General features: G+C 41.7%; 1 protein-coding gene and 1 long non-coding RNA gene across 2 annotated transcripts in view; both read right to left on the bottom strand.

Moving 5' to 3' along the window:
- LOC139941511 (phosphatidylinositol 3-kinase catalytic subunit type 3-like) overlaps nucleotides 1-26795 on the bottom strand; it is a 249235-nt gene that overhangs the window by 150827 nt on the left and 71613 nt on the right. Inside the window, exons 5-6 of the mRNA XM_071938045.1 lie at nucleotides 10970-11055; nucleotides 4937-5147 (exon numbers count right to left, since the gene is read on the bottom strand). Of these exons, the coding sequence (XP_071794146.1) occupies nucleotides 4937-5147; nucleotides 10970-11055 (297 nt within the window). The remainder of the gene's footprint in view (nucleotides 1-4936; nucleotides 5148-10969; nucleotides 11056-26795) is intronic.
- Nucleotides 18515-25627, bottom strand: LOC139941512 (uncharacterized). The gene is made up of 3 exons (XR_011786607.1): nucleotides 25376-25627; nucleotides 20112-20341; nucleotides 18515-19278 (listed from the first exon to the last, which is right to left on the bottom strand). It is a non-coding gene; the product is annotated as an uncharacterized lncRNA (long non-coding RNA).

Genomic DNA, 26795 nt, shown 5'->3' with positions numbered 1-26795 from the left:
ACCACATAGGCGTCCGGATGTTGTGCTATTAGATAAGACGAAGAAGATGTGTCATCTCATTGACATAGCTGTGCCAGGTGATATAAGGGTAGCTTCGAAGGAGATGGAAAAGATCGAGAAGTACCAGGACCTGGCTAGGGAACTTCGTAAGATTTGGCAGGTGAAGGTAAAAGTAGTCCCCGTGGTGGTTGGAGCACTTGGCACCATTCCCAAAGCACTGGGGAAACATCTAGATGAAATAGGGACAAATGTGAGGGTAGATCTGTTACAGAAGGCAGCGCTTTTGGGAACAGCGAGGATCCTGAGAAAGACTCTTGAGATCTAAGGCTACGGGACGTAGCCCGACTCGAGGAGTTACCGGCACAAAGGAAAATGACATCTTTCTTTTGCATGCTGTGATAAAATGAAATAATAATAATAATAATAATAATAAAGGCATGAAACATTGAATGCTAGAACGCCCTCTATTGTCGAAATAACGCAGTGCATCACGCGATACCGCCTTGACAAAAGACTGCACGTGTCTGTGCATGCTTGGGCAAACGGGTTTTTCCCCCGAATTGCAATAACCACACACGCTGGTGTGCACGCTTAAACCGTACAACAGCATAGTCTTCGCTGGTACGCACGCAATAGCCGCCGACAGCGTGGTCTGCGAAGCATATAGTTCCTCGGAAATGTTAGCTTGTTTACGAAAACAACACAACGTGTAGGCTTTATTTGACCAAAATGACGCCATTACGATACCTTGGATTGATAGAAAGATTATTTTACTGTATAACGTAAGATTGTTTTCTTCCTTGTTTTGTTATGTCTTGTTGATTCGGGGAAGTTTTTGCGGGGTATTTTTGCAAAGCAGCGGTGGTTTCTTTTGAGGTTTTACCGTGCGCTCGCCACGGGGTCGTGAACTTCTGCGGCGGGCCAGCGGCTGATGGCGAAAACACAAAGAACAAGCAGACATACTTGGTTGTAAAACGTATTTTATTTAATAGGGCAACTCAAAATGATGAAACTACATAACGACTACGGCTTTTCTAATACTCACACACAGATTTCTTTTAAATAATCGGACACTCTTTTGGTATTTTCGATATCATTTAGGAACATCGAAATTTTCAAAACATCGAAATTTTCGATATATCGAAAATCCTATTCATTATTATATACACGTATATATAATGAATAGGGTAGATGGCCTTAGCTTTCGATCCAATCCGGACCTTCTTCAGAGGCATAAAACAAGTACAAACAAATACATATCCATATATAGAAAAAGAGAGGGGGAAAGGGATTAAGGAAAGGATCCAGAAAGAAGCGGGAAAATAACAGCCAATCAAAGTTTCTATTTCAGAGACAATATTGGTGGCTATGAACCAATAGGAGTGAAGTGGCGAGGACAAAGGATGTTTAGAATGAAAGGATGGGTTACTGGACCATAAAAGTGGTAAATGTATTGTTCGACAACAATGCAGGGAAACATGAAAGGGTAGGATTAGAGAGCAAGTTGCATCATGATGCAACTAACAATGGTCAATTAATAAGAATAGCAAGATCAAAGGTATGATGATTTTAAAAATAGGTATGAGGGACCTGTGGAAAAAAAGGGGGGGTTACTTACATCAGATAGTTCCAGTGATGAATTTATAAAAACAACTTTAAACTCGATTAATTTATACTTTATGTACTGAATATATACAACATATAAGTTCTTAGGCCGAAGTGAAGTGGAGGGTAATGAGAAGTTATTTAACACCAGTGTTTATGTTAAGTCCAAAGGGTTTGACTGTCTTGAGTTGGTGAATCCAGTGTGATTCTCTACTCTTGCGGTGTGTGTCATCACCATTGCAAGCTTCAATCACCAGAAGTTCAACATCAATGACACTATGATTGGGGCTGTTGAAGTGGATAGAGACTGGGTACGGTTTCTTAGTCTTTATGGAAGAGACATGATTCGCAAAGCGAAGACTAAGTTTGGTCTTAGTCTCTCCCACATATTGTAGCCCACATCTCTTACATGATATGACATAGACTACATTATATAGACGTGCTGCATTCAGAGTCGGTCTTGATGTTGTATGAAGAGCCAGTGGTATGACTCTTCACCTTAAGTGAGGGCTTAATGTGCAGACACGTTTTGCATTTGGAACGGGTACATTTGTGACAGCCCAGTATATCTGTCGGGGGTTGTGTTTGGACTGTACCTGGGGGAAGTTTGGCCCTGACTAGTATGTCACCAAGGTTCTAGGGCGGCGGAATGCAACCATGGGAACCTCGGGGATTGCTGAGTGTAACCTGCTGGAGGAGTGAAGTATAGGCATGTTATTATTGAGAATTGAGGGAAGTTTGGGTAGTTTGGGGTGGAAGGTGGTGACCAAAGCAACTCTATTGGTAGGAGCTTTTTTAGCTCCCGTGTTTGTCAACAGAGTATGACGAGGTACGTTGAGAGCCCTATTGATAGCAAGTTGGACCCTACGTTCGCTGTGTCCCCTAGATACAAGGTGTTTCCTTAGCTCTGATGAGCGCCTCTTGTACAGGGTATCTGTGGAACAGATACGCCTGATACGTAAGGCCTGACTGTAAGCAATTGCCTTCTTACAGTGACTAGGGTGACAGCTATTGGAGAGAAGGTACTGGTGGGTGTCTGTGGGTTTACTGTAAACATCTGTGACAAGGCCATTAGGTTATTGTCACATCTAGAAAGTTCACACTGGTGAGAGATTGTTCAGTAGTGAACTTTATGGTGGGGTGAAATGAGTTGATATGGTCAATAAACTCATCCATATACGTGTATATAATATATATATCAAATAATAAACCACAAGGGAAACTGACTGGGTACATTTTTAAATGATTTTGGGTTAAACAAAGAAAAATTGACTAGAGTGGGATTTGAACCAACGACCTCCGGTTTAACGTGCCGGCGCTCTACAAACTGAGCTATCTAGCCCTATGTTGGTGGTCTCCCAATTTTGTCAATATCTTTGTTCGGGGGGTGCCTGTCAGAAGCCATTCAACCACAAACTGCCGTGTAGCCAGGGATCACACCCAGGTAACGATACAACCTGGGAAGCGGCAGACAGGGGATCACCTTAAGGGGATGTGACTTTTTATATCAGATATCAAATAATAAACCACAAGGGAAACTGACTGGGTACATTTTCAAATGATTTTGGGTTGAACAAAGAAAAATTGACTAGAGCGGGTATTTGAACCAACGACCTCTGGTTTAGCATGCCGGCGCTCTACCAACTGAGCTACATGTATCTAGCCCTATATTGGTAGTCTCCCAATTTTGTCAATATCTTTGTTTGGGGGGTGCCTGTCAGAAGCCATTCAACCACAAACTGCCATGTAGCCAGGGATCACACCCAGGTAACGATACAACCTGGGAAGCGGCAGACAGGGGATCACCTTAAGGGGATGCGACTTTTTATATCAGATATCAAATAATAAACCACAAGGGAAACTGGCTCACAAAAGTTGAAGTTACAGTTCAATTGGAACAAAAAAATTATAAAAGCCCATACTTAAAACAAGAAAAATACTCGTCTGGTTTCTGATCATGAGGATCAAGGTTCAAGGTTTCACAACTCACTGACACTGTATGCAAACTATTTTGTGGTGATGTTTTGGACACTTAAACACCTCTTAACCCCCCCCCCCAACCCCCTGGACTGATTTGTTTTACTGCGGGAGGTGAACGTACAAAAAACTGTATGCACTTTTGGGGGTCAAACAAACTTTTTTTTTTACTAGCCCACTTGTAACATAAATGCAAACAATTTTTACAATGTAAACCAATTGGGGGAAAAAAGGAATAACAAATTGGACGATCTTTGTACCCGCTTATTTCTGCCCTTGATAATACTTTTTTTGTCCACAACCTTTCTTATAGGCTCGTGATTTTAGGATTAGTTTTATACAAAGCTTCTTTTGCAATAAAAAATTCTGTGATTTAAAAGATCAATCAGCAACGCTAATTGGGAAATATGGTACTTACATGTATACCTTGCCGTTAACTCGCCGTCAACTCGCTTGGTGCCAATCTCGCCGTTAACTGCCAACTCCTCCAATATATGTTTAAAATCCAAAAATGCATAGAACTGTTAAGTATTTGCTTACAGAGCAGTTTCAAAAGGTTTAAGTCACATTTCGGTTATATATTTTTTTCCTTGTGAAAAAATTATTTCTCAGCAATAAACCATTGCTCCATACTCAACAGCAAAGCCGTGGACCGCCATCTTGCATTTTCACAGGGCTTGAAGTACAGCATGACAACAAAGGGCGTGCTTCCCAGCATTTGTAATAGTCTTGGCTAAAGAAGTTGATGATCGTTACTGCATAGTGTATTATGTACTGCGCTTCATGCAAATTGAGTGCTGGCACTTGGGTCAAGACTAATCCATACCTGCCATCTGCGTAGTGGTACATGTACCACCAAGCAGCGCAGATGGTTGAGAGTTGACAGCGAGTTGATGACACAAGCGAGTTGACGGCGAGTTGACGTCAGTTAGTAGGACCGGTGCATGCGCAAACAATACTCAAGCGCAATTGTGGACGATACCAGATGGGACTCTCCTAATATTTTAACAGCAGTTGGAAAAGTTAAATATCTGTGGGGGCCTTGCCACTCAAGATATTATGAAATATGTTCAATGGCTGTTCACTTTTTTTGGCTGGTAAGAAGGTAATGAAGGGAAGGTCTAAACAACTTGCCTATCTCTACATGTAAGTCGCGATGAAGTTCTGGCCTCATATACTGTTTTTAACTCAAAATTTGACACTGACTGGTCCATCAAGTAACCTGTCTTTTAAATTGCTGTTTAAATCTGAAGTGAATAAATAAACATGCTTAAACTTCCTTTTCGAATACTCAAAAGAAAATCTATCACGTTCTTAAACAATTCAACAATTTAAGAGAAGTGGAGCATCTTACCTCATTTATCATTTCAATTTCTCGAAATGTAAGTCTGTCTAACCAATCCACCTTTAACATGTGGCCTTTGCGATGTTTCTTTGTGAGCTTACTGAGACAAGACATCTGTTCTGAACATTCTTCATTTGGTTTTGATACTTCGGTCATCATTCCAACATCATCATTCACCTCCGGCCAAACCTTAAGGTCATGCATGCCTTGACGAAAGGTACTGTGAAGAAAAAGAAGATCACGAGTTTGTTGAAACACATGTGTTTATAAAAAGCAAAGTGAACAATTAGTCATTGGGTTCCAAAGCTGTTCCTGTTTTATTTCACGATTATGCGATCCAGACCCTGAAAATGACTCTGAATTTGAGCAGTTAGACCATCATCAAAGGTTTAACACAGTTTTTAAATAAAATGTATGTACACAACAAAAAGATCATTCCTCAATAACATGTGGTTCAGGAACTAGAATTTGTTATTGAAACGTCCTCTTTGGACCAGAAGGAAAGGTCAATGTGGGGTCATCTTTTTAAATTAAAGACTTTATTGGGTAGTTGTGCATTTGCTGATTGATACAAAATGATCTATGTGTATCTGTGTAAAAAGAAGCTGAACAATGCTTGGGTGTAATGTTCATTCCTTCTCTGAGTTCACTGATGTGTTTTCGTGGCACCACCCAAGGAGCCACAGTCTGGTGAACCAAGTAACCCCCGGTTGGTGACGTAGGCAACCATAATTGTGTTGTCACATCTCACATGAAAAGTAATCTTATTTGTCAACACTTTTGAGAACCAATGAATAGTAATTTTGTTCTGTGATGCATTCAGTTGAACTACAGTTGAGTAAGTAAGTGCTTTTTTGAGAAGACAAATATTGATGAATGATATCATTGCGACAAGTTAAAGATTTTGAGATTTCAACTGAAATTTAAACCAGCAGACACTGTTTTAAGATATAAAGAGAACTCCAAAAAGTTTAGCACGAAAAATTTACTACCAAGTGCAGAATTTATTTGATTATAAGCATTTCTGTACACAACTGTCTATCATTATGTTAAATTTGTGTGATATAACATTGATTTGATAGACGACACCGGTTTCTGGTTAAACACTGCAGCATTGACCTACATGTAGCAACACCTCTGAATCCTTTTCCCTAACACCCTACACTTTACTGGATTGAACAGCCAATTGTGCAACACTGGTTCTGTATAAAACGTTATGCTTGGACTTTTCTTGTTGGAAGAAAGGATCAATTTTAAATAGTTTTGCTGTAGACAATTAATTTTTGTTTGTTAAAATGGCTTCCATGAGTGTAAGGACAGTTTATTTTAGAAAATCTTAAAAGCAAGTTTGATTTGCAATTTGGCAATTTGCTGAGATTTCATAATTAAAATGTAAGATTAATTTAAATGTCTTCTTTCAAAACAGTCGATTTTGAAAACTTAATTATGATTTAGAGTTTAGGGAGTTGGTTAATACTCCAGTTGTGCACTGCAGTTTAAAAGACATTTTTGAATTTGAAATTAAGAGAGTAGGTTGATACTCAAGTTTAAAGAGTGAAGAAGTTTTGAAGGCATTTTGATTTAGAATTTAAAGCCATTATACACTTTCAGAACAGAAAAAAAAGTTCACAGATTTACAAATAACTTACAGGGTTTCCGAAGGTGTTGGTAAAAGACTTCTCTTGAAATATTATTCCATGAAATGCTTTACTTTTTGAGAAAACATTTAAACAATTATCAATTCTCGATACAGAGAATAACGGATTTATCTTAAACACATGTCATGACACGGCGAAACGTGCGGAAACAAGGGTGGGTTTTTCCCGTTGTTCTCTCCTGACTTCGATGATCGATTGAGCCTAAATTTTCACAGGTTTGTTATTTTATAAAACAGTTGTAAAACATAAAGTGTGGGCCTTTGGACAATACTGTTTACCGAAAGTGTCCAATGGCTCTAAGGGAGTTGGGTGATACTCAAGTTTCATGCTATTTATTTATTTATTTATTTATTTATTTATTTAATTATTTATTTATTTATTTATTTATTTATTTATTTATTTATTTATTTATTTATTTATTTATTTATTTATTTATTTATTTACCCAGGGTGAGCCAAATCAGTAAAAAACTGGTTTCTATTTGGGCCCTGCGAACAAACTAACATATTAAAAGTAAACATAAAATCACATGATAAAATTACGATATAAAAATTACGTAAAATATTTAAGAATGTTACGGAAAATTAAAAGCAATATTAACAAACAAAAAAAGAGTTTAAAAAAATAATTAAAAAATACAAGAGTAAATTTTATAAACTGTCACAGTAAGATGATAAATTGATAATGTACAATAATCAAAGGCTGGAAAAACTGCTACGAAGTACCAAAAAAGCGACTCACAATATGTACGGAGTATAAATTAAGCGATTAAGAATTCAAAAAGCTCAGTTTTAAAAACAGAGAGGGACTCAATTTTCCTCAGACTAATTGGCAGATCGTTCCACATTTTGGCCCCAGAAAAGGCAAAGCTTGAGCACAAGCTTTCTGTCTTTGCCATGGGAACTCTCAGAGTAAGGTTGTCTTTTGTTTAGTGGAACAGCTATTGGTGAAATGACTGAATAGTTTTGGCATGTACTCTGGGCATAGATGATGAATGCATTTATACACGAGAATGTTTTTTTTTTCATACAAATTCTCTCGGCAAAAGCTAACCACTTCAGTTCATTAAACATATCAGTCGAGGAAGTTCAGTAGGGGCAACCAAGGATTAATCTGGCGGCTCTTTTCAATAGTCTGTTCAACAGGTTACTCTGTGCGTTGTATCGACCTCCCCAAACCATACAACAATAGTCCAGACTATGTAACACAAAAGTTTTAACCAACGCGTGCAGACTACTTTTTGGGATGTTGCGGCGAATTCTACTTAACATGGCTAATTTAGAAGAAACTTTCTTTTTAATGTAATCAATATGAGGAGACCATATGAGTGATTCGTCAATAATAACACCTAAACACTTGTAAGAGGAAACCCGTTCAACTGGATCGTTATTAATGACAATGTTAAGGTCAGTTGAAGCTACCTTGTGTTTAGAGCCAATGATCATTGACTTAGTTTTTGTAGCATTAATTGTCAACCTGTTTTTAGCAGCCCAAGCGTAAATATTTACCATAGCTGTATTGAGGCTACGTTCAATTTCCTCACGGTTGGAGGAGCTACATGTTATTGTTGAGTCGTCTGCATACTGTACATGTGCAACTGACAGTTTTGGGGAATGCATCGAGAGATATCACTTGTGTAAATTATAAACAAAAGGGGTCCCAGAATAGAGCCCTAAGGAACACCGGTTCTAAGAGGGAGGGTCTCAGAGCAGCATTTTTGATCAGTTAAATAGGACGTAAACCAAGTGATAACTGAGGCAGACAAATTCATAGAATGTAGTTTCTTCAATAAAATATTGTGATCTACTGAATCAAAGGCCTCGCTCAAATCAATAAAAACAGTACCAGTGATTTGCCCATGCTCTAATGCATTGAGACAATTATTAATCAATCCATGCAGAGTGGTCTCTGTTGAATGCTGAGGTCTGAAACCTGATTGGCAAGGGGGGATCATATTGTGTTCATCAAGGTATGAAATCGGCCGACAGTTACCAACGCAACCTTTATCACCACCTTTGTGTACTGGAATTACTGAAGCATGTTTCCAAGCATCAGGGTATTGACCACTTCTGATAGATAAATTAATAATGTACGTTAATGTACTGACTACATATGGACAAGCAAGTTTCAAGAGCTTTACGTCTAGGCCTGTAGCCTTTCTGACTGGCATTGAGTCAATCTGTTTTTTAACAAAAGCTTCAGTGACTTCAGACAATAGAAACTTGTGTTCGTGACGATAGTCAGTAGCTGGAGTGGAGAAATCACCCCCATCAGACATGACACTATTACTTTCTGGGCAGAACTACTGCTACTAGCCATCGCTCTGCAATGGTTGAGAAGTGTTCATTGAATGCGTTAGCAATGTCAATGGGACCATCCAAATGTTCACCATCTATTACGATAGAGTTGGGAACTGGCTTTTTTTTTGGGGGGGGAAGGATTCCCTTAATTGTTTTCCAAAAAGCAGAGGAATTGCCTTTGTTCGACTCAATTGCAGAAATATAGTAGTAACTTTTCTCAGAACGGATTTTGGAAGTCACCATATTACGTAACTTCTTGTAACTGTCCCAGTCATCTCTACTCTCACACTTGGGCGAATATTCTTGCAAATATGGATATTTGAAATTCGCGGTGAATTCGTCCAAAATTTGCGAATTGATAGTGAATATTTTCACGCTCGCCCTTGGTCACCACTCGACCTCTCCGTACCAATATGTTACAAATTTTTACGAATGCTTAACAATGCTAGCCAATGATTGCCAATGCCTTACAATAGCTTACGAAAGTTGCCAACGCTTACTCACGCTTTACCAACGTTACTAATGGCTACCAATGCTTACGAAAATCTATGGCGAATGACTGTCTTCGCAACATTCGCTGAAATTAAAAAGCGCTTCCCAATGCTGTTTCACACTGTTGCGAATAATATTAGAGTGAATGTGCTTACGAATGAAAATATTTGACAATCGCTCATACTTCGCAACATTCGCCGTGTCTTCGCAAGCGTTCGTAACAAATTCAGAGCGGTTACCCGTCACGCCCCATTTCCTTACGAAGATCGGTCAATTTACAAACCGGTTTGTTAATTTCAGGGAATGTTGTGAAGACGGTCCTTCGCCTCGACATTCGTTAGCATTGGTAAGCTATTGTTAACCTCTGTAAAGCATGCGTAAGCGTTGGCAACGTTCGTAAAGGCACCTGTAAGACGTTTGTAACCTTCGCGGGTCCCTTTCTTACAAATGTGGTGTTGCTGTTTGTCAAACGAAGAAGTGGCCAGAGCAAGATTCGCCCCGGTATTTATAACAATCGCGGCCGCGTAATCCATCGTTCGGAAATTAGTCAGAAAATGGCAAGACATTGGCAACGATGGTAAGACATTAGTAACATTCTTAAGTGCAGTATTAATGTTTGTAAGCCCTTTTGTAAGCATTCGCAAGCATTCGTAACATTCGCTAGCAATCGCTTTATTTGTTTGAAATTGTTGGTTAGCTCAGTCGCGTTGTGCGCAACGTTCGTTGCCTATTTGTAAGGCATTGGCTAGCATTGTCAAGCGTTGGTAAGCATTTGTCATACATTGTTAAGGAGAGGTCGAGGGACGACCGAGGGTTGACCAAGATGAAAATATTCACCATCCAATCGCAATGGTTTGCAAATTCACCGCGAATGTTAACATTTTTATTCGCAAGAATTTATTCATAATCGCAAGAATATTCGCCACATTTTGATTGAGTGATCTTCGAAAAGAGGTGGAGAATGACTAATGAATGTTCCTTCCGAAATTGTTACCAACGCTTACGAAACATGGCGAATGTTGCAAAGTTTGAGCAATTGTCAAATAATTCCATTCGTAAGCCCATTAGCTAGCATATTTTCCCTAGTGTGAGAGTAGCATAAAGACACTGGACACTATTGGTAATTTGGCCTTTTTACGGCTGGAAGTAAAACTAACTAGGAAGGTCACACGACCTTAATTTTTTTATTATTAATGCTCAAAAACGTTTAAATTTGATGATTTTTTATGGATGCTTCTTCTCCATTCCTGGAAGACCTTTGAAGTCAAATTTTAGTCTATTTTGTAGCAAATATAGCTGAATTCAGCCAGTGTGTCCATTTAAAGACACTTGACACTAGTGGTAATTGTCAAAGACTAGTCTTCACAGTTGGTGTAACTCAACATACATGTAGTTACCTGTTCATGTTCCTGGTGTTGTCATTTAGCCTTCGAGAAAGACTCTGCTAGGGTCGAAACGTCAGGCCATTAACTATTTTTTGTGTTTTTAATACGTTCACACCACTTTGGCGGGGGTAAGCAGGCTGTGGCACAAAGATAAAAAATGTATAAACCTATCCATATAATATCAAGACAAAATGGGAGTTAACCTACCCATGCTTTCCAAAAAGAGAAACAGCAGCCTTTCCTACTTTCATTGTTTTCCGTGGTCCATACACATCCCAGACAGTAAAAACAAACTGCAAAAAAACATAGAGAAAAAGATGGTACATTATAATGTGTGTTGTATTTTGTAAAATGTAACTGACTGATTAAAAATCAACTTGAACTAAATCACAAAAACTAATTTGATCCTTTATATTTGTTTATTTTGTAAGTTTGAATTTTTCTGCCTATTATGTTCTGCACAAATAGCACGAAACAGTACGGACAATGAATATTGTTCATCGTCATTTCTAATCATTTACCATTTGTCTTGTTCAGATCAGGGTTTAAAAAAATTAATGTGACAGGCCTGTGAGTGAAACCTTAAAGGGCTGAAACACTACATGATGTAAGAATGATAGTGTAACGTCAAAAGAACGCCCCTCACGCAAATATGCTGGTCGGATTGGGGCAACCCATTAATCCAGTTACTAGGTTTAACTCACATTACATCAGGAAGGTGGGCGGATTAGGAAATAAAAAAATACATACGTTCGGTTGTATAGATGCAACTAACAATGGTCAATCAAAGAATAACAAGATCAAAGGTAGGATTATATTAAAAATAGGTTTGAGGAACATGTGGTGAAAGTGGGTTATTATATACCACTGCAAATGAAGATAAAAAATAACTTATTGGCAGAAAAAAATGCTCATTACACTTATTTACAGAATATACATGTATATTCAACAATCAAATTCTACGGCAGGAGTACAAGTGGGGGGAATGGGAAGTTATTTGACACCAGTGTTTATGTTCAGTCCAAAGGGTTGGACTGTCTGGAGTTGGTGAATCCAGTGTGATTCTCTATGCTTGCGATGAGTGTCATCACCATTGCAAGTACACTACAACATCATTGACGCTATGATTGGGACTGTTGAAGTGGATAGAGACTAGGTACTGTTTCCTGGTCTTTATGGAAGAGACATGGTTTGCAAAGCGAGACTCTTTGGTCTTAAGCCTGGTGTGATGGCCTCAGCGCTCTGGCGGTCTCAGAGCTCTGGGTGACGTCACCAGAGATTTCGGCACGCAGTAATCACGGTCTCAGATCTCTGGCGTGCCAAGCTCTCCGGGATGACGTAGCATGCTGTTGTTGCGGGCGTGAGTCCCCGTCCCGTAGGGTGGATGCCAAGCTTGATTTTGAAGTTTAAGGTCATTTTAAGGCAAAAAGGTTTTTTAAAAAGGCAAAAATCAATATTTGATAGATCTATCCATAAAATGTATATCTTAACTTTATGTTGCTGTTACAAAGCTATGTAATTAACAAATAAACTTTGACCTTATACACAAAAGTGTAGCAAATCGAAACGTAAAAGTGTGATTTTTTTTTTAAGTGTATAATATTTGAGTAATTGTTTTTGCACTCCCCATCCTCAAATTAGTTTCAAACAACTTTTTTTGAAAGGTAAATATACCCAGGCAGTTTTTGAGAATTTATTTTTTTCAAATACCACGTTCATGTGAGGCCATGTTGAGGTAAAATATTTCAAATAATGTCAAAAATTTGGCATTTTTGAATTTTTCACCAAGTTTGACCCTAAAGCCCTGTTCGCATTGGACTTAATTTGGGAAAACTAACCGAGCCAATGGGTAACTTACCCATTTCAAGTCCAATGCGAACAGCCCAATCTTGGATTGAAATTAGAAGGTCCAGTGGCATATAGCATCCTTGTGGAATTCAACACGTGTGTGTCGTTTCAGACTTCGGGTTGCAAGTCTACAAAACCCTGACAGTCCGAACTCCCTCTTACGAGTCGTCTGATTGGCTGGAGTCACGAGCGATATCTCCTTACATGTGTGGTTGTCTGGTTTTGATATGGGCCACCCGTTGGTCTAAGGGGGAAGCCGTAGGCTGCACACAGAGCCACCTCTTTAGGTTTGAAGTAGGTGGCGACCTCACACTCCCATTAACATTCTGACTCATTGATCTTTCACAGGGTGCATGCACCTCTAAATGGTACAGATGGTGTATAATGGTACAGACGGTGTAAATACCACTTTGTACAGGGGGGGGGGGTGATTTCGCATGCTAAATAAAAAATATTAAGGCTTTACGAGAAACAAAAATACATGCGCCTATTACAGATGTGTTAATTAAAAGTAAGACACTCATGTAGGCTTACCTAACTTTCCAGCATTTTTTAAATGCATCAAACAGCAAACCGCTGTTGCTCATAACTTTTTGTTCCATTTAACCCTGTTCCATTGTTGGTATACACGCAGAAATTGCAACATTTTCAACAATGATGCAAAACGTTTCTTGCTATTTGTAAACTATGTGACACTTATCTTAGAACAAATTGTTCACAAGAAGAAAGTGAATACATTACTGATTCTTTTCATATAAGTTTTGCCAGTTAAACCTTTAAAAGAGTACTGTACATGAAATTACCGATTAAGAATAGAATGTTTTCAGAGTTACGAACTTTGAGAAACATCAACCGCTGTTTTGGAGCTCAGAAACGAACATTCCATTGAGCAAAGTTCTGAAGCAGTTTGGTCTGGACTCAGGATGTCCATTTGCCAAATCCGTATTGTACTAAGCAATCAACCGTCAGGTTTTGTTAACAAAAGAGCCCTCATGTGCGGCTGAATCGGGTACATTTTTAGGAGTTTTTCCTCATACAAAATTAACCAAACTTGACATACAAACCCTCAAAATGACAAGGCAAATGTTTTCTAAAAGTGTAAAACTTGAGAGGATGTAGGAGTAGTTATTAAATACCAGAAAAGGTACAGGGTTCCACAGATATGATAACATATAAAATTGGATGTTTTATCACGCAACTTCCAATTAATAAGCCGACACTCTGTTCTCCCCAAAAGCGGTGGTAAAAACAGTAGATTATATATCTGTTGCACAGCACGTTCCGAAAAATCGCTTTATTTGGTGCTCCGACAACATTGTATGTGTCGTTGGACGTACATGTATTCTCAATAAATCATGATGAATGGGGCCTAAGATTCTAAAATCGTGAAAATTATTGGAAACAAAGCAACAAATCATTCAACATATTATAGTAACCAATCATTAATGTATTTATTTTCATATCAAATAATAAACCACAAGGGAAACTGACTGGGTACATTTTAAAATGATTTTGGGTTGAACAAAGAAAAATTGACTAGAGCGGGATTTGAACCAACGACCTCCGGTTTAACGTGACAGCGCACTACCAACTGAGCTATCTAGCCCAGTGTTCTCCACACACAATTGGAGGGCCGCCCTGCCCAAAAAAGTACATAGAGACTATTTTTAGACTGCATTTAATAAGATCAAACGAGTACCTGACAAGCCAGAGCCGACTTCAAAATTATAGCATCAGAAATGCGATCGTAAACAAACGATGTACACACGGCCACATGGTTCGTATTTATATGCCGAGTGCATAAGCATCAACCAACCATGCACACACACCACGCACACCATCAACGATGGGAATACCCACTGCATGCATAGTGCACGAACAGTCCGCACGCTGTGATTGGCCGTTGATATACTCCAACACAACACGCACATTCACAAACTGAGAAAGAATTGCCACACAGTGCCGCACGCATGTACAGAATGGTACAATGTACAACCTCGAAGCATGTTCAAACATGTCAACTTTCGCCCATTGAGGGCGTGCGCGATGCGGGGCAAAGTTCATTGATAATTGAATCTCGATTATTTTATTACAAACGAAGCTCTTAACGATGGAACTGCTAATCACTAATTGATGGAAATAGTTTTGGATGGAAAAAGTATTATTTAGGACCATAATTTGGGGAAAGATCGTCCAAAAATGTGGGTTTTGATTTTTATTTTTTCCGTTTTGAAAATTGCACACGAAGACCGTCCGATCATGGTCCGATCATCCGCTTTCTAAATTCCAACATGCGGCATGCTGATCATCCCTTTGAGGTTATTGGCGCGGCGCACAAAGCAAAATGTATAACAAATTGTAGTTTTGATTTAGTTTTTAAAATAAGGTTGTTCCAACCGAAATGGATGCCCATCAATAGGTAGGTAGCGTTGTCGGGCCCAAGGGTTAATACATTATTTTAAGAAAGTGGTTTTCTCAAGCATTTGTTGCTTTCACGTCCGCTGACGTCATATCAAAATCTGCGCCATTTTGATTACGTCATGCCGCCCTCCTAAAAAAAAAGTCTGTGGAGAACACTGCTAGTCCTATGTTGGTGGTCTCCCAATGTTGTCAATATCTTTGTTCGGGGGGTGCCTGTCAGAAGCCATTCAACCACAAACTGCCGTGTAGCCACACCCAGGTAACGATACAACCTAGGAAGCGGCAGACAGGGGATCACCTTAAGGGGATACTACTTTTTATATCAGATATCAAACAATAAACCACAAGGGAAACTGACTGGGTACACTTTTAAATGATTTTGGGTTGAACAAAGAAAAATTAAATAGAGCGGGATTTGAACCAACGAACTCCGGTTTAACATGCCGGCGCTCTATCAACTGAGCTATCTAGCCCTTTGTTGGTGGTCTCCCAATGTTGTTATACAATGTACAATTGTCTGATTGGCTCTTTGACAAAGACTTGACGTTTATCTGCATGTATTTGAATGATACCCAATGTGCTCAACACAATCAAATAAGTGTGTCCGAGACCTTAACAAAAAATATGTCAAATTGCCCTATCCCGACCGACCGTAAAATGAGGAAAATCTCGGTCGCGTTTTTTTTGGGGGGGAGGGGGGTTTCCCTTTTCTTTTTACCTTCAGAATTGTGATTTCATGAATATTTTATGCACACAGAATGGTAGATTTGACACAAATATTGTTTTTCGGCCGACTACTTACAGTCGACAACAATAATTATCCAGTGAAATCATGGTGCAACACAGTCGTGGTATTCAATATTCACAAAAGCGCAACGGAGATCGATTTCCCCCTCACACACATATTAAACCACACGCCTGTTTATCCGACGTCACGATTTTACAAGGAACCAGTCTAACAATCCATTGAACAATAGAGGGGGCTGTTGCAAGTAATGCCCTTATATGGTATCCCTCGTTTTTTTGAACAGACGAAAAACATGGTGAATGAAATGATTCTTGAAATTGTTTTTGAAGGAAATTGCCAAAATAAAGACACCAAAAAAGCGCTCGAAGCAAGATGTATAAGATAAAATACCTTGCTTCTTTGACAACTAGATCTTTCATGAAAGGTTAATGCAGTTTTGGGCATTTTCGACGTGTAAAAAAAAGAATCTTAACAGCAGTGTACATGCTATACTTTGTCGACTAAGTAATTACCCTTACAGTCGTCTTAGCGGAAAAATACTCAGTGCAGTGAATAAAACTAATACAATGACAAAAGCCGATTGAATTAAAACTCCTGCGTAAAAAAAGGCGACAAATAATCCACAATTATACCTTTTCTACGTCGCTCACAAGTTGGAATATACACGAAGTTTAGTGTATTACATATGGCGGCCATTTTGAAATTCAAGATGGCGGCTTAACCAAATTAGTGACAAGTAAAGTAAATGTGTTAATGGAATCCTAGGTACCATAAACATGGGTTGTTGCCAGCATTTATACTTTTCTACGTCGCTCACAAGTTGAAATATACAAGAAAGTATATTAAATATAGCGGCCATTTTGTAATTCAAGATGGCGGCTTAACCAAATTAGTTATAAGTACCGGTATAGACGATGTGACCCGTGACGTCACAGCGAATTCCAAATAACGTGTGCGCGCATGTTGGCAGGCAATAACAACGCGCAGCCATCTTTGTTTATGCACACGTTGCATACAGTTGTATCGGAACGATCGCACGTACAAAATCTTCTTTGAATTTCAAGATATTCTTTTGCCTGGCCAAAGGCAAAACCCGAAGAACGATTCGGAATTGTCCGACACTTGGGTCTGTCTAAACAACTCTGGAGTCATTCATGCAGCAGCATGCTCTTGTATGGCTGGGTAAGTTTTAATATGTGATCAGCCGATCTTTGTGGATGAAAAAAAATTGTAAAAAATATGTCTTATTTGATAAATATTTATTTGTTAATTACTGCCCTTGCCCATATTAATTATGGACTTACAAAAACACAACAAAAACATATCTTGGCCTTGCGTTACAACAATGATTAAAGCCATGGTTTCGGCTTACGATGTGTGACATGGTGTAAATTTACAAAGGCCTTGTCTTTCTCCTCCCCCCCCCCCCTTCAAAACCGTGGTTGGGTGCCAACCCTGATGGTGTGTTGTAGATGCTGTGGGGGAGGTATTGTGGAAATTAAGTGCCCCTACAGTTTCCGTGACAGTACCAACACAGAAGCAATGACAGACAGTAGTTTCTGTATGGAAATTGAAGGCTTGAAAGAGAACCATGCATATTATTTCCAGGTGCAGTTTCAGTTGGTGTGTGTCGATTTAGAAGATGCATATTGTGATTTTGTTGTTTGCACATGTCATGACATTAAAGTCCAAAGGATAGTAAAAAAACCATGCATTCATAACTAACATTGAAAACCAGTAGACCAAAAAATATTTTAAGTATATATTTCCAGAAGTTTTGACTCGCCGTCATGAGCCAAGATGTGCAGATGATGATGGCAGAGTTTGGTGCACATGTCGTAGGTCGAGGTTTGGTAAGATGGCAACGTGCAGTTATCCAAGTTGCCCTGTTGGCGAGTTCCATCTGCAATGTGTGCACCTTCAGAGAATGCCTAGAAGAGTTTGGTTTTGTGGTACATGTCATACACTCAACAAATCATAAAAAGAAGATACGTGTATGGGGCTGATTTCACAAAATTTATCTTAACTTTGCATCAATCATGAAAAATGTGATGTCGCAGTACAGATCATTAAGGCAAACAACACATTGTAACTTGAAATGAATTTTATTTCTTTGTGAAATCCACTGTTGTACATATTTACCAGTACATAAAGACAGTCAAAATATCAACATTTGCGGTTGTTGAAAATAAGTCGACATACTGAGATTTATCTCGGTATGTCAACTTATTTTCGTTTAGGATGTCGTCATCCAGCGATAACTATGTCAGGATCTCAACATGTCGGATGGCACTTCCAGAGCTCCGTTAATATTAGTATAAGTTTGTTTATCTTTAATATCAATATCTTCTTTTTGGCAAGTTATGGCAAGAAAGGTTAAGTTATGGAAAATGTACAATTTGTCAAAGTGGCAAAATAAAAAATAAAATCATGTATGTATCATTCTGGATTTTGTGGGACTATTTTAACTACATTGCTAATTATGCTCTTTACTTCTTTGGTACAACACATTATTTAAGTTGGTTAGCCCTGCACAAATAGTTGTGATGTCATCAAGCATATCAACCTGTGTGATAGGGAGGGTGGTTTGTAAATTTTGAAAACTTTCATTCGTCCAATTACCCTCTCAACATGAACGCGAACTCTGGAAAGCTGCCGAGATGTATCAACTTCTTTTTTAGAAAGTTGTTTTTTGCCTTTTGTGAATGCTGGAATTCGTAACCTAGCTCCCTCCATGGCAAGCTCTTCTTTAATATTAAATCCTCAGTCTGCCAATACTTCATCTCCATGGTCAAGTTTTTTAAGAAAACCCCATGAGGCTACTAACTCTTTATGCGAAACCCAACCACCCCATCCCTTTGATAAAAAACTAATAGCCCCACTTGGTGTTATAGCAATGAAATACTTAACAGTGTTGTTATGTTTATAATTTGACCATGTTTGACTTCGGGCAGTAAGATTTGTGGCCCTCTCAATAAAGATTTCAGTACAATCAATGGTTGCAAAACACCGTTTGAATTTTTTCTTGAAACATTGTGGAAGGTGTTGACGAACTGCGATTCTGCTGGGCCATTGAATTGTTTGCTTTAAAACTAGGGTCATTTTCGGAATCCAAGCCCTCATCAAACGAGAAATTATTGTTCGATGTACCTTGAATCTGTATGAAATGTCAGTATCCTTTAAACCAAGTCGAAGTTTCATTAGAACCATTAGCATCTGAGCATGCCAACCAACTAATGTTTTGGACACCTTTTTCCACATCAATGCTCTTTGGCAAAGTAGGAGTAGCCACATGAATAATGCTGTGCTTGGCAAGCCTGTGTAGAAAGTGAAGGCCTTGGGGTCGTCTTTAATTTGAGACAAACCAAAAACTCTCTCTTTGAGAATCTTAACTTCAGCTCTTGTGGCAAGTCTGCTCGAAGGTTGTTCACTTCTTCGCTGTAGGCTATCTTCTCTTCTTCTAAGACCTCACACCTTAACTGATTGGGATCATCATCATCTATTGTAAATAAATAAAAACAAACAGTCAGATACTACCTCACAGCATGGTTATAAGTGCACCATGAAGTGTTTATTACAGGTACTCGGGTACTTGTACTGTTTGAAGATAATTATAGTAGAAAGCTTCCCTTCAAATATAACTAACCGAGGTTTTGCAGTTTTTGAGAAATGAGTCAAACAAGTCACAAAATAATTTTCATCTCAGTAAGATGAAAATTATTTTAGCATGTAAAATCTCTTTAACCAGTTATGATATAACCATAGCATAACTGGTTAATACGTTTTTACATGCAAAAACTGAGACAAAAATTATTTGTTTTACTCAATTTTTAAAAACTACCGCACCTCAGCATGGAGGTAGAAAGTAAAATTTCAAGGGAGGCTTTTACTATCATAATATTCAAACTGTGTAAGTTTAATAATAATAATAATAATATAATAATTTGGGGGGCTAATCGTCCTTACTCGCAGCTAAGAGCTGAATTACGAAGGACGCGGCTACAACGAGTTCGAGAAGCAGGCATGCAAGGGCGCATTCAGCTGCCAGCCACATCAACCCATTATGACCACGGAGCACAGCCAAGATCGAAATTGTTTAATTTTTTCCTAAGGGAGGAAAACCGGATTGTCTGGAAAACCCTCGTGGCACAGCAGAGAACCAACGTACAACTCAACTCACATATGGCCCCGACCGGGAATCGAACCGGGGTCACCTTGGTGAGAGGCGAGCACTTTACGCACAAGCCAACCGTGCCACCCAAAGGTACATGTAAATCTTTTGACATAGTGTTTTGCTAGGAAAAAGTACATAGACCCTTTAAAAAATCTCACCATTGACTCCATCGCAGTTGTCCACTTGGCCTTCAAACTGCATTTGAAATAATATTTCAGCCACTTCTTGGGTATCTTCGTCTTGGCCCTGGACGAATTGAGATTCTGGTGCAGGTAAAATCGGTTAAATCTGTCTAGTTTCTGGTCATCTGATGTCTGCTTGGATGTTTTTGAATGCGTGAAAATAGATGGAACAAAGTCAGGATCGCTCGAGTCATCTGAAGTTTTACCTAAAAGTTAAATTAATATCAGTAAATAAAAATGCAAAGCATCTGCTCAACAGCGTTGGGCCGTACGACATCGAGTTATTATCAATTTTCTTGTTTATTATTATAAGTAAAAAAAATTATATCTTAACCCGACGGCAAGAAAAATCCCCCCCCCCCCCCACAGAAGTGTGGGCGGGGTCTACGAGGGAATACTTACCTGTAGAGCACAATACTATTTTTGCATATTTCCCTATACCGGCAGGTAATATCGCTAAGAATTAAATAGCGCCCACTATTGGCCGCCCCATAGTGCCCCGCAGGGTACCACGTGATCTTCCTCTTTTCTTGTGCGCCAATTAAGGAACCCCGAGACATCGAGAACAATGGGGACGGAGGGAGGGATGCTCTACAGGTAAGTATTCCCTCGTAGACCCCGCCCACACTTCTGTGGGGGGGGGAGTCTACTTCACTCATACTTACCTGTAGAGCACAATACTATTTTTGCATAGACTGTGGTGGGTATGCAAGATGTCAGGGTAATATATTGCGCCCCTGAACGCCTGACTGCGAAATCAAACCCGGCGGCACGTACGTGCCAACGACGGGAGTGAAAACAGTTACATTATAGTAAGCTATGTTATATAATGGTACTCACATTAAAAAACACAGAATCAGTGATCAGAGAACAATGAGCAAAATGGGAACTGACCTATTGGCGGGAAGTTCCTGGCTGGGTCGACGCTCTGCTAGCAGCCGCTAGAACTGTCCTCCCCGCTCTGCCCTCTGTCCGGAGTACATCCCTCAAATAACAGTCTGTGAATGTATTTGGGGTCTTCCAGCAGGCTGCCTGTGTAATATCACTCAAAGAAACACCTTCAAAAAATGCCCATGATGTGGAGGCCGCCCGAATTTCGTGGGCGTTAACCCTCTCCGACGTTGGCACGTTCGCGTCTGAGCGTATCGCTGCGACGAGCCATCGAGTAATCGTGTCCCGGGACACCCGGCACCATAGCTTGTCTTTCTAAACCGACGAGTGGGACTTAATGTCTGGCACAAAGATATCTGGAGGTAAAAACGTGTCAGACTGGTTCTTGGTCAGAAAACCCGTCACGGGTATCAGACGAACCCCACCCGGTTCCACCTCGGTCGTCAGGGAGTGAAGGTCACTGCGACGCCTTGATGTAGCCACGGCTAACAAGAAAGTCAATTTAATCCGGAAACACTCGAGAGCGTAGGTCACTGCTAGCAGCTCGAGTACATTGATATGGGCCGGGCTGGGGCCCCAACACCCGGCCACCTGGCATTGGCCCACGGTAGCCCCCAGCCCGACAGAGACGCGTCCGTTGTGACAGTCAATGACGGTCGGGGCTTGCGGAAAGCTTGACCCCCCAAGAGGTTTGCGTCCTCGAGCCACCACCGGAGGTGTGGGTCCAGCCAAGCCGAAGTTGGCACCAAATGACTGATGGTGTTGCGACTGGGTCGCTAAAAGGAAAGCAGCTGGAGTTGTATTGGCCTCATACGAAGCCTGCAAAACTTTACGACAACCACCATGCTGGCCATGAGCCCCAACAGCCGGTGCCAGGCCCGAGCCGGGGCCCCCCGACGTTGCCAAAAAGAGGGAAACACATTGTTTGAGGTTCCTCAAGCGTTCCCTCGAAGGGCGGGCCAGCCCGGCCCGGAGGTCGAATGACACCCCTAAAAAAGTCGGGCACTGGGACGGGGTCGGCTGGGATTTCTCGGTGTTTATGAGAAGTCCCAGCTTGGCTACCAGCCACCACGTTAGCGCAAGAGCCGCTTCCGTGGAGGCCCAGGATTGACCCACGATCAACTAGTCTTCGAGGTCGGTGTGGTCAGTGAGGTCGGATGGACTCTAATGTAATTTTGAGAGTGTCCATCCGAAAACACCTGGGGCGAATAAACCTGTTCAGAGGCTTGAGGTTTAGGACGGGACGCCAAGTGCCGGTCTCCTTCTTGGGGACCAAGAAGAAGGTCGACATAAACCCTGACCCTATTTCGCCCGATGGAAGAACATGAACCGCCCTTTTCTTGATGGGGGATGTAATTTCCCCTTCAAGAGAAAGGCGTTGTTTTGGGTCGGTCGGGATCAGCGTCGGCCGAACCAACATTTCCGACGGAGGGGTGCCAGTGAACTTGATCGCATAGCCGCGATCGACTGTACTGAGCACCCATTGGTTGGAGGTTACCTGAGCCCAGGACTCCACAAAGTCGCAGAGGCGGCCCCCCCATGGGTCCGACGATGGGAGGCCGCCGCGAGTCTGACACGTCACTTCCGCCAGCCCCCGGGGTAGCGAGGGCCGGTGCTCGGAAGCCACGACCGGCAGCTGGGTGTTGTTGACCAGCAAACGGCTGGGGTTGCGTGGTACGTGTCCCCGCCGAGCTGGCCGCCGAAAAGCACCGCGTGCGCGCTTGAACAGTTTACGCTGAGGGATACCAAATGAAGGCTTACCTCTAGCCTGAGGTGGCTTGGCGGAGGGGCCCGCTGGCTTCTTGAGGTTAATTTTCTCAGTAGCTTTAAGCCGCTTGGCCTCCGCCTGCATTAGCTCCTCGAATTTCCCTGCAAATAAATCTCCGCCCGCCAAGGGGAGGGCCTCAAACCTCTTGCGAGCGGCCGGAGACGGGAGAAAAAGGGCGTCGAGTGCGTTGCACTGACGAGTCCACATCGCCAATGTCGTCACTTGTGCGAACTGGTCTAGCGCTGTCTTCAGCCCATGGTCAAGGCAGTGAAAAGCCGCCCGCAACATGTCCGCGGGAACATCACTGTCCTCTTTGCACCCCATAGCAAAGTATTCGGTTAAGAGCAGCAAAAATGATGTTGACCGCATACCAAATCTAGAAGCAACATCAACTTTCTTCAGGGTCTCCTCAAACTTATCTCGTACTTTGTCTGGGAAAGCCCTTTTGGATGCTGTGGCCCCGGCATCGGCGACCAATTTATCTTTCACAGAGTCATGTAGCACTGGCGTGGCAAAGAACTCCTCAAAGTCCGCCTGAGGAAACTGGTAGTATTCACTCTCACGAGATGAATACGGACGCCATTTGGAATTGGCCCTGACAGACTGCACCCGATCAATGCACACTTGATCCAGCGGCAGTTGGGGAAAAACTTTATCCCTTCCTGCTGCCAGACCCGTGCGGCGTTTGAAAGACTTCTTAGTCGGCAACGGCGACTCTTCAACAGTGGGGAGATCTAGTACCTTCACCATGTCCCGCTGTACCAAGCGCAACTCTGTCTCCGTTATGGATAACCGTTGCAGCTGTGCCACCTCGTCCTCCCAAGCCGAATCGCCGGAGCGAGACGCGTGGGTGGACACCGGGGATCAGGAGCCGTGTGAACTCGTTGGAGTGGCGTCCCGGCCCTGCACATGAGGCCCCCTTTCGGTCGGAAAAGCCGACGATGGGTGGATGCTCAACGCCGTGTGCGGCAAATCCCGCTGTACTGCCCCCAACCAACCATGGCCAATGACCAATGGTTGGGGGGGGGTTGAGTAATCTCAATCGGCGGCCCAAACCAGACGGGCATCTGCCGGGGGGCAGGGAGGCCAGTCACGGATGCCGTAAAGGACTGAAATGCTTGGAAGAGATCAGCCCTTGTCATCAAATCTTCCCCCTTACGGCGTTTGCCGTAGGCAGATTGATCCGAACTCGAGCTACTCGAGGAAGAGCAGCGCGCACGCCGCGACTTCTTCTTCTTTCCACCCCTGTGTGACGTATTGCCTTGAGTAACCGAAGACACGTCAGATGGCTGAGGAACGGGCACCGGAAACCCGATGCCGTGGAGCGCCCGTCCGAGCGTGACCCGCTCAGGGGCAACAGTCCGTCTAGCCCTCCCCCGGCCCGCGGTGCCCCAACACCCATCGGGTTGGCGGGCGCTGCATGGTCCGGAAACCCGGTTAACAACCCGCCCCGGTCACCCGTGCTGTATTGCACTGTGCCAGGGGGGCCCGAGAGGCCAGAACCCATTGAGCCATGACGGGTAGCCACAATGTCCGGTGCTGGTCGGTGGCAAGCATCAGACCCGGTACAACGTCTTGCTTACCAACTCGACCCTTCTTAGGCTTAAGGTGCGTCTTGGGGGCTCGGGTTACCCGCCCCTTGGACACAGCCTTGCGTTTGCCAGCCCCACTATCTTTGGCCGATGCTGAGGACCGAGTACTTGGCCCCCCGACGTCACCAGTGGGACTGCCAGCACCCCCAGCCGACAGTGGCTGTGGGTGCTGGGCGGTAGACTGGGACGGCAACGTAGTGTCACCGACACAGCCCACCGAGGACTCGGACTGTCCCGAGGAGGTGTAATTTCCCTCAGTTCAACAGACTTTGTCCTCCCAAAACGCTTCATTTCCTTCTTACACAATTATATCATTCAAAACAACACAAACTACGACAGTTCCACGAACCGTACTGGTCGTAGGATATTATAAGAAAGCTTCTCAAAGCAAAAACGGGGACGTTTTAAGAATAAATCTTGCTAGTTATTAAAAACCATGTCTCACCCTCCTGCCGCTAAGAGAAAAGAGGAAGATCACGTGGTACCCTGCAGGGCACTATGGGGCGGCCAATAGAGGGCGCTATTTAATTCTTAGCGATATTACCTGCCGGTATAGGGAAATATGCAAAAATAGTATTGTGCTCTACAGGTAAGTATGAGTGAAGTAGACCCAGGCATTGTAAATGGTGCATATTGAAAAGAAACAAAAATCACTTTTGTTCCGTCGTGAATAATTGTTTTTTGATATTGTTCACCTTCCCTCTGCTTTTGACTATCTGAAAATACATTAATGTGGGCACAATAATATTGGGTTTGGGCAAATTCCACGTTGAAAACCACCGACTACAAACGATGTAATTTGTGAGCAACGGTAAAACACTATGCGACCTGGGAAAGTTATGTATGAAGGGAGAACTTGCAGGCATCAGCCCGCACCAAACCCTGGACCCTTCGACCGAAGTGTGGTAATATTTTTTCTAATTCACCACTTCATTTCTCAATAAATCATAATTTACATGCTTGTTCAAAAAAGAGACTTAATCACGAACCTGTTATGAAATGATCGCTGCATATCCTGGCAAAACTTATCTGATGGTCAGGCCAATTTTCCCGACAGATGGCAAGTAACCAAAGACGACATTTTCCCTTTCAAGTGGTGTGCGACCTGATGGAATTCTGTTAAACTGAATCCATTTTCCTTGGGTGTTTCTTTGATTAACCTTTCTTCGGTTTGCACATCCAATGGCACAGCAAGAATCTGGCATGGCTACGTGTGAATTATTTAACACTCTGGCAATGAATTTTAGATGAATTATCTGGAAACTGTGAAAGCAACAAAATGTCTTTGAGACACGATGTTGAAAATGGCATCTACTGTGCACGCAATGTGCCTCGCCTTGTACATGAAGGTCATTGCGGGCGAGCATGTTTTTTGCCAATGGTACCTTATTTTTTTGAAATCAGCACCCCAAAAATATCAAAGTTAGCCAATAAAATCCATTTTGGCAAAAAAATCCAGCTGGAATACATAGTGACCCGTACAGCATAATGAAATCTCTGCTTTTGTATTCCTGTCAAAGAGTTTTTGTTTGTCTAATTTCTGAAAGTAAAGCGAAATACTGGAATTAGTTTAGGCAAATAGTCCCCGGCACAAAAAAAGGTGACTTCACCCGTAAAACATTTCAAATCTCAGGTGGTCTATTTTCGTCGTCCACGCTCGTCGCCTGAAACATACCCGGTCCACGACGGGTACCGGTCAACTCGGTCCCATGCCAACTCGGTCCCAGTCACCTCGGTCCTCAGAACCACGTTCAGAGCTTAATACGTTGACATTTTTTCACTCATTTCTCAAAAACTACAACACCACAGCAAATAATATTTTAAGGAAAGCTATCAACTATCATTATCTACAAACTGTTTACGTTTAGTGTAAATCTGTGGACACCATGTCGTCGTCGTCGTCAAAAACCCCTTTTTAGATACGCACTTTTGCTCAAAGGTGGCTGCAGTGGTTTTTTTTAATAATAAAAACGATTAAACAAGACTTTTTAAAATTTTTATATTTTTTATTAAATGCGCAAGTATTTTAAAAAATGATTTTCAAGAGAGATTAGGGGAACCCACCCCGCCCCTAAAAGGGGCATAAACGTGACGTCATGTCGGGAACCCGAGCCGTCTGGCCCCCTGGCTGTGTGCATATAGAAACGTATGCACTGTGTGGCCTGGTACCTAGGCGCGTGTAGTTAGGGACCAGACTCTTTTTGCTGACGATATGTTTGAATTCCCGACGTGACGTCGATGGTAGAAGGGCGGTAACAATCCACAAAGGGGGGGGGGGCATGACTTATTCGCTAATTACGCAAGTGAGATATGTCAGGGAAAAAAACAAAACACATTTGATTGAGGTTCAATACATGTATCAGAAATAAATGACAGCAAAATTAACTGTTTTATTTTAATTCACTGCAG

This window comes from Asterias amurensis, chromosome 9 (genome assembly GCF_032118995.1).
Source record: "Asterias amurensis chromosome 9, ASM3211899v1".
NCBI lineage: Eukaryota > Metazoa > Echinodermata > Asteroidea > Forcipulatida > Asteriidae > Asterias > Asterias amurensis.
The sequence above is the reverse complement of the archived record's forward strand: the minus strand, read 5'-3'. Positions and strand labels throughout refer to the sequence as shown.